The sequence below is a fragment of the Ischnura elegans genome, chromosome 8 (genome assembly GCF_921293095.1).
Source record: "Ischnura elegans chromosome 8, ioIscEleg1.1, whole genome shotgun sequence".
NCBI classification, from domain to species: Eukaryota; Metazoa; Arthropoda; class Insecta; order Odonata; family Coenagrionidae; genus Ischnura; species Ischnura elegans.
This window is the reverse complement of record NC_060253.1, coordinates 15,044,305-15,053,793: the sequence shown is the minus strand read 5'-3', so window position 1 is coordinate 15,053,793 and position 9,489 is coordinate 15,044,305. Positions and strand designations below refer to the sequence as shown.

Here is a 9,489-nt window from a genome sequence, read left to right as displayed (position 1 = left end):
AGTATGTGAGATATAATTGCAACCTTTTACGAATTAAACCTACTAGATATTACATCCGAATATCAAAGCGTGAATCGGATTACATTTTATAATCGTGGATAATAGTATATGTTTATTTCAGTATGGAAAAACTCCACTCTATCACACATGGATATTGGTATTTAAGATATAAGCAGTAGATATACGTATATATATAAAATATATATCTCTCCTTGACTGATGAAGTAGCTACAACTACGAAAGTCTTTCGGTTTTATTTTTCGTGTGAGTGTTTCCTTTTTTTGTATCTATGGTGGCCGATCAAGGCGAACGAACAAAAATTGTACTAATAAAAACATAGACACACGTAAAAAAGGAACACTCACAAAAAAACGTTCAGACGTTTCAGCGGATTGATCCGCTATCCTCAGTGCTGAAGGTGAACTGGTGCAGGCAGGGTAAGTTCCTCCAGTCGCCCTCCTTGGTGAGGTAGTGGGGGTGGAAGAAGGGGAAGGGGAGAGGGGGGGAAAGGGAGGGTAGGGTTTGTTTTGGCTTTTAATGGGCGATTTTTAGCCCGGGCGTTTCAAACGCCCTTTCAACCCAGATGTGGGCCATCTCCCTAGTCCTCACCTCGATGATAGTTGCCCTCTCTGGCAAAACTTCAATGAAGGTTAGGGAAAAACATTGGTCGAAGGTACTGTTGTGTGAGGAAGTGTGAATGGGGATGGGTTCATGAAAGGGGGGAGTTTTGCAGGAGTGCCTGTGGTTATTCATTCGGATGGATATGGGTGTGGTACATTCTCCTATGTAGTACGAGGGGCAAAAATTACAAAATAGCCTGTATACAACGTTGAAGGAAGTGCAAGACGGTGTGGAGGAGGATCTATTGATGACAGGTGAAGTGGTGGGGCGTAGAAGGGGGCAGCATTTGCAACGGGGGCGGTTGCATGGAGTCAGGGAGGAAAGTGGGGGCAGTGCGTGCCGTAGGAGGGGGCGGGTGGATTTTAAAATATTACCTAAGTTAGGTGCTCTTCTGTAGGCAATGGAGGGGCAGGATGGAAGAAGAGCAGCCGTGATTTTGTTTTTGCTGATGATAGGGTACAGATCTTTTAATATTTTTTTAATTTTTTGAGTGCCCGGGAAGAATGTGGTGGTGAGATTAAGTTTCCTGGTTTGTTCTTTTTTGGTGCGTGGGGTGTACTGTTCGGAGGGAGAGAGTATTTTCTTTTTAAGCAGGGGTTCTGGATACTCTCGTTTGAGGAGAGCATGATGGAGGTTCTGTGTGGCTCTTTGAAGAGATGGTGAATTGCTGCAGATGCGATGGGCACGGACTGATAGGGATTAGGGGATTGCGTGTTTGGTGTGAGGTGGATGGCAACTGGTGTAGTGCAGGTATTGTTCATGGTTGGTGGGTTTTTTGTGGATGGAGGTGCTGAAGGTATTGTTTTCAAGGCGGGTGTTTATGTCAAAGAAGGTAAGGGAGGAAGCAGAAATTGATTGAGTGAAAGAAACGGATGAGGTGGAGTTGAGGGATGCAATGAATGTGTCTAGCGAATCACGCCCATGGGCCCATAGTAAAAAAATTTTATCGATGAAGCGGACCCACAGGAGAGGCTTAAGGGTTTGGGAATTTGAATAAGAGTTTTCCAGGTGACCCAGGTTTGCGTAGGCTGGGGCCATTCTGGTTCCCATCGGGACTCCTCGCTTCTGTAGGTAGATGGTGTCGTTGAAGTTGAAGGAGTTATTGTTGAGAATCAGTTCAGCTAATTGGATGATGAAGTTGGTGAAGGGAGAGTGAGGCTGAGGGCGTTGGGCAAGAAAGTAGTTGAGGGCATTGAGGCCTTCGCGGTGGGGAATGGAAGTATAAAGTGAAACGACGTCAATTGTCGTCATTAGGAGATTGGTACCGGTAGGGATAGGGGTTGAGTTAAGTATGCTTAGGAAATGATAGGAGTCTTTTATGAAAGATGGGAAGGTGGTGACAAGAGGTTGCAAGTAGTGATCTAACACAATCCATTGGGGACATTCGTCAGGATACGTTTAGAGGGATTAGGTTTTTATCTTTTTGAGTTGTAAGAATGATATTGGTAAATGGCAAAGATATGTGAGACGGTGAAAGAAGGTAATTCTCGACTGGCTTAGAATCTCAAAAGGACCTTATGTTTTCCGCAGGGCGTTCGATTCGCTCTTGAAATCAGAGCTCAGGTCTGAAAGTTAAGGTGATGTAAACTGTTTTTTGACTGTAAGATTTTTAATCGGGTATCATTAGATATTGATACAATGTGGGCCTTTATGGACCATTATGAATTCAGTTATGAACATTGATTTGAGCTCCACCTCCTTTATGCTTATGTTTATGATTGGCACCAGCGGCCCGTGCACCACGTTCATTAGTTTCGTCATCAGTGTCGCGTGCACCATTTCCTGTTTCATCTTCTTCACCTGTGCCCCGGGCACCACGTTCATTAGTTTCGTCATCAGTGTCGCCTGCACCATTCGCTGTTTCTTCTTCAACACCTGTGCTGATCATGACGGTCATTTCCGCTAGTTAGTTTGCTGGCGTTGAGTGAACCAATGATCGCACGCCGATGAATCACTGAAATCATGTGATCACATTGAGGACATAAAGTCATCAACGTGGGCGATATGGGTCTACGGTGATCCTCAGCGAATATAAGCCGAGAGCTTTCACAGTGCTCCTCGCCTTCGATCTTCGAGATCAAGCGAAAGTGAATTCCGTGTTGCAGACAAGATGGTGGCCAACGCAAAAGTCTTCCTCCTCGTAGGAACCTTATTCATCGGCATCAACTTTTTCCAATTGGGTGAGTTGCTATATATACACATTTAACTGCGGAATGTTCCTCCATCTCATTCCTAATCCATTTGTTAAGGAATCATCTTTAAAAATTGGTTAATTTTTTTTAATTTATCAACTGTACAAGTAACAACCAGTTTTGGACTATTCAAAAATTTATATTTACTCCCATTGGAAAATTGCCGCAACTAACCCTATATTCATTTCTTCCTGTTGTCTAGTCATCCATCATACACGAAGAATAGATATAACGCAAATTACCCCAAACTCCTTTTCCTTTGCAATAACCTTTTTCTTGATATGACTTATTTCATTCAACTCGTTTCCGTTACATCCAAACTCAAAATAGATATTAGCCAATTGGGTTCTATAAATGAAGATTGGCTAGTTTGAATTATACTTCATTTGTTGCGTTTGAGTTTTTTAATGCGAAAATCATTAAAAAAGTGAATTTAAAGTTTTTGATGTAGGCGAATGTTTTCTACGGTGGGAGAGATATGGAGAAATATTGAAAAAATGGAAAACCATGAAATATGATAAAACAAATTAAATGGGTTTTCGATGTATCAATTTTTTAATTGAATAATAAGTGTTTGTGTATGCAATAATGTAAAAAATGCGTGTTCTTTACTATTTGAGCCATCCATTCAAGACTGTTTCTAGCGTCAGTTTGGAAACTTATATTTTTTTCTTAATTTATTGTCGAATTTCGCAGCAAATCTGAATCAATATTATCCTTTCTAAAACAGAACGAGGACTGACCGACGCCGCTCCCGTCAAAGATCCAGCCATTACGCCTGCTCACCATAAAGCTTTTGATGGTAAGATTTTCTGTATCGCCGATACGGAATAATTAAATTTTTATCGTCTACCCATGCTAAAAGGGATCTTGTTTTAGGCGCAGGTGTTGAAGAAGAAACAGCGAATGGTGCAGGCGACACTGATGACGAAATTAATGAACGTGGTGCTCGGGGCACAGGTGATGAAGATGAAACAGGAAATGGTGCACGCGACACTGATGACGAAACTAATGAACGTGGTGCACGGGCCGCTGGTGCCAATCATAAACATAAGCATAAAGGAGGTGGAGCTCAAATCAATGTTCATAACTGAATTCATAATGGTCCATAAAGGCCCACATTGTATCAATATCTAATGATTCCCGATTAAAAATCTTAAAAAGTAATTTCATCTTTTATTTATAAATTTAACTAACGGTCTACATCACCTTAACTTTCAGACCTGAGCTCTGATTTCAAGAGCGAATCGAACGCCCTGCGGAAAACATAAGGTCCTTTTGAGATTCTAAGCCAGTCGAGAATTACCTTCTTTCACCGTCTCACATATCTTTGCCATTTACCAATATCATTCTTACAGCTCAAAAAGATAAAAACCTAATTCCTCTAAACGTATCCTACGAAACTCTCCAATGGAACGTATTAATATATTCGTAGATGCCTATCTCTATTTTTCGTTAAGCCTCTTTCGTCATACGTCATAGCCTCCCATTACTTTCTTTCTAAGCTCTAATCAATTTCCCTCCATCCCAATTATCTTACTATCATTGACACCAAGGATGTAAGTTTATTTTATACCCCTATCCCATATTCGAGTGAATTTCTTCTTTCAATTTCTGCCTCTGACTAGCATCATCATTTTAAATGCCCAGCACCGAATCTCTTTTTGATCTCTCCTATTAATTCTGATCCCTAATGCCTTCCCTTTTAAAAAATAAGCTACCGGAATGTGTCGGCGTGTCTTTACGGGCTAGGTTTAGGCTTTCTTACACAAATATTTTGCTTTGCCTGATTGAATAAAATTTCTTTAAGGATTACCCTCAAAAGACCCTACTTTACCTTAGATATATTGACGATAAATTCCTTCTCTTAGTCTCACGACGTCTCTCTAAATAACCTTCTCTCTTCATCTAACTCGTTTGCCTCTTATATTTTAATTCTTCTCTTCCATTTCAACACCAACTTAACCATTACATGCGTAGAAATTTATATATGAAGCCATAAAATGTACAATATCTATGATCATATCGTGGCCGCAAAAAATACACTAAGTCAACTACGCCAGCAGCCATCCACACACCAAGCGTTCCGTCTCTTATTATCCCTCAATAGGCGAACACGGAATATGATATTTCACTGGCGATCTTTAAATGTTCTTCTCTACCTTCAAACTTAACTTCTACGTCGCGAGTACCCTAAAAAATAATGAAAATAAAAATTGAAAGAAATCGTATGTTAGTAAATAACATCGCATGGATAAAAAATTCCTCCTCCCCTCATCTGAAATATACTCCCCCGATGCTTATTCCCTATATATATATATACTATGTATAGGATATACATATTGTAGCGTAGGAATCATCCTTGACAACGCGGTTTATTTATTTTAACGACGGTGAGATCAACAAGCGGAGGATTGAAGATATTGTGTTTGGGAACGAAATAAGAGTGACTGTGTACAACTTTTTACGGAAATAAAGGTGTTTTAAGTATTCCGGAAATAGGAATAGTTGTTTTTGAACCCTCGCACGCAACAATATATATCATATATATATTATATATTCTGTAAGCCTTTTGTAAGTATATAACCAGTTGAGCTACCGGGACGCTTAGATTTACCATGATTTCGGCGGGGGTTTATATACAGTACACACTCACTCGATAGCAGGACTGGCCGGCAACCAGGAGGTTCTGGGTTCGAGTCCCAGTCAGGCCGCATTTTTACCTTCTGATAATCTGGCTTTTTCCATCTACCACAGCACCATTGTCCTCGTCCTTTTTCTATTTTATGTCCCTATCCCTTTCTTTCCTTAACTATGAATTTATACGTATGTTTGCGCTTAAGGCGTCGCGTCGTGTGAATGAATGAAGTAGTATACATAGCAAATACGTGTTTAGGAAATGAACACACTACTAAGGTGTTTAGCAATGCCATGATTGGCGTGGGTTTAACTTAGGAGCATGCATGTTTGTATTATTTTGATAGGTAAAATATCGCATAGTATGTGTTGAGTAAATGAAAAGTACCCTCCGAAATGTATCCTACAGGTGGCATGCAGATTACTATGGATACGAGGATGTGCTAAGAAAATCTTTTCTCTAAGGTCACATTAAAGCTGATTCCGACCGTCTTAAAGCAAACTCTCGTAATATAAGTAAGGTATGCTTTAGAGTTTCCTTCAAGGATCTATGGTAGGAGAAGTTGTAACATTAAAGTCACAGATTTTGTCTTCATTGAAGATAATTTTAAGCTCTAAGTTACATTGCCTGAAATGACTTATACAGAATGACATTATAGATTAGAAAAGAGAAGTCCCCTAAAAGTCCTAGGGAAAAGACGGGACAACTAGGCCACATTATGGGACATGATGGCCTGATGAAAACAATCGTAGAAGGACAAGCGGAAGGGATGAAGGGCAAGGAACGGCCGTGAATGAGTTACATGGGACAGGTTATAAAGGATGTAAAAGAGAAGAAATACGTTGCTATGAAAATTTTATCGGATAGAAGAGGAGAACTGTGTTATGCGAATCTTAGAATTGAAAAAGACTGATCATAAACAACTTCCCGGCCTGCATGACAAGGATGACACATCTAGTCATTGCAGGGATTGATGGATTGAATCTACATTGTAAGATTTCCTCTCCTCCACGGAGTTGTAAATTCTCATGCTGCATCACGCCACAGAGTGGCTGTAATGAACAGAGACATAAGTGAATCCGTATTCCCCTTCCAAACTTGTACTTTGAACGAATGTCTCATCGATATTTTTCATCAAATAATTCTTCGGACAGCACTAAATTTCCTCCGGAATGGCCTCGAAAGGAATTTGCTCCCGTGATGAATGTGCGTACGTCGAAGAGGGAATCGAAGATTTTAAAAGGCTTATGCGCCGAGGAGAAAGCCAGTTGGTACGCAGCGTTTAGAGAAAATTTATCCGCTATTTTTATTTTTATCTTTTCTCAGACGATGAAAGCAATCAAATGGAAGAGAGACCGGAGAGATTGGTTCCAGACCCCGACCGGATATCGGAAATTGAAGGCATATGAAATTCATTTCGAATTAGAAGATTAAAAGCTGGCTTCCAGAAGAGTTTTTTCTATCCACTAATTTTAAACGCACGTTATGAAATCAAGAAAGAAACTACGGAATAATGATGCATCATCAAAACCTTTTCGGAGTAGTAAGCTGCATTACATATCATTTACTCTAATTTTTGAACAATTAACAGAAATCAGCATCCAATATACCAGTGCTATAAATCCTTTGATTTGATAAAAATAAAACTATTGTTCATGAGTCAACAATATTTTCTGAAGGTATGATGATGCTATATTTAAATTGCTCCAAATGCATTGAGGATACATAAAAGATCAATGATACATAACCGACTTTCCCATGCATTGTGATCGTGCTTTCATTGCACGTTTATCACAGAAAGTCGAGGGAATAAATTAATGACAAAGAACTTTTACTGGTATCAACATTAACTGTCTTCAATGCACCTCAGAAAAAATACGCCTAAACAACAAAAACGAATGCATCAAATAAATACGAATCGGTCTGAAGGGCATATAATTGAAAAATAATTGTTAAACAAGTATCATTATCCATGCCTGCAAAACGTACTTTAACAATACTTTTTCATTAAAAAACAGTCGATAATTCTGGGCACGAAATAATTTAATAATCATGTGATCGCTGACGAAAAATTGCGTCAAAAACAAGAAAAAAAGAGTACCTTTTCCCGGATTAAAGAATTCCGTAATGAAGGACAGGAAATGAAAGTAAGCTTGAAGATATTTAATCCACTGAAATTAATGGAAAGAAAAAATGAATTGATCTCATAAAAATCTGCGCATCTATACTCTGAATATTTTTCGGATTTCGTGAAATGATTTTATCTCATTCACTCTATAAATTAATATTCTCTAGCTTTCTAATAAGCTATTTGAAGAGACATGATACCGCATATTGTTTGGAAAATGCTGTCCTCGCCACCAGTTGCAATAATTTTTACCCAGTGCTCAATGCGGATTGAATTATTGGAGTGTGAAGCCCAACCACACAAATTACTTCATATTTTCTCTTCAGCCTTATCATAAATAATAAAAAATAAGTATTTCTGCCTTAGAATATGGCTTGATTTCTGCATGCGCCCTCCAAACAAACCCCTTCAAACAACACGGAATAGCTCGTATTACCAATAAACTCAAAAATCTGCCCCTCGCAATATAATTTTAAATGAGTTACGACGTAGCTACTCCCATGAAAAAATTGCGGCGGAACACGTGAATGAAAAGCCGTAAAACTCGATGGTAAATGCATTAATGGCGATTTATGGGGGAACAGCAAGCCGAGCCACTAAAGGTACGGTACATATTTTCCTTGAAACCTCAGTTATCAGAGGATTATGGGCAGAACGGAAAATAACGCTTTTTCAGATCCGTAGCGAGGCATTCGTACGCATGTAGAGGCAAGGGAAAATATTGCGATATAATTTGTCACTCACTTACAGTTATTGAAAATTTGTATGGAGGGTGATTCTTGTAAAATTAAAATTTAAGGCTGGAAAAACGTGACTGGAAAAGTTGTAGCAGTAAAATTTGGGAGGTTCTCCATCATTTTATTTGGGGGGGGATTATTGTCAGCCTCTGCGACATAACAATACAAAATGTATACGCTATATGTATGTAATGTCGACGGAGACAAAAGCGAACACTTGTCTTCAAACGTACCTTAATTTTTTGCGATCAACGAATACATGTAAATATTCACCACTTGGAAATTCTCTTCGTATTTGATTATGCATCCTGTATATTGTTCCATAAATCTCAATTTTTCTTCTTCAAAATTGATGATAATTTATTGACGGTGCTGTAGGAAGATAAACTCTGGTAACAATTATTTTTTTTAGTTTTATGTGAAATGGGGATAATTTCGTTCTTGGTTAATAAAACAATCGATCGCCATCTGAATCTTCTGAATTTGTCGTTAGCCAAAATATCAATGACGCTCTAAAAGATATTAACTATAAGGGTTCTTGATTTGCCGATCCCTTTTGTAATTGTAAGTATCACGCTTTGGGGGTTCTGAGGTATAACTATATTATAATTAAAAACTTCAGCACCAGTTCACCCCGAAACTCTGCATTAAAACGTTACGGGCCACACCCACTGCCTTGAGGAACTCCTAGCGTCACTTGGAACGCATTGTTGTCACCTCATTCCTCGGCCTTTTAGTAGGCATGTCAGCCTCGGGCAAGATTGCGTGGCGAACGTCGTGAAAAGGGAAGACGGGGGTGGTTTTTGCCGGAGGAGAGAATATGGAGCCACCCCTTCCATCCCCCTGTCCACCCCCTCCTCCCAACATTCCCTTCCGCCCTGATCAAAATTGAATTTCGCCTCGTCCCTTGCGTGGATGGGAGAGGGGGAAACAGGTCCACTCTCGCAACAGACCGTGGTGATGGCCACTAGCCTCCCCTTGATGTTCATTTTCTCGCCCTGCCGGTTGGCTCCATCCCTCCGACAAAATTACTAACAGGACAAATTGACCAATTATACCGAGGCATTTTCGCCGGGAGCAGGAAACAAGAGAAAGCAGACGGAATTTCGAGGCGAAATGCTTACGACGAGAAGAGGATTACATGCAGTTTGACTAGTTGTCTACAATTAAACA

General features: G+C 39.7%; 1 protein-coding gene across 1 annotated transcript; it reads left to right on the top strand.

Annotated features, from left to right (window-relative positions):
* Positions 1 to 2,698: 2,698 nt before the first annotated feature.
* LOC124164275 lies at positions 2,699 to 3,980 on the top strand. The gene is made up of 3 exons (XM_046541529.1): positions 2,699 to 2,801; positions 3,544 to 3,615; positions 3,693 to 3,980. Exons 1-3 carry the CDS (start codon positions 2,732 to 2,734, stop codon positions 3,905 to 3,907), a joined length of 357 nt encoding a protein of 118 aa, XP_046397485.1. The 5' UTR covers positions 2,699 to 2,731; the 3' UTR covers positions 3,908 to 3,980.
* Positions 3,981 to 9,489: the final 5,509 nt, after the last annotated feature.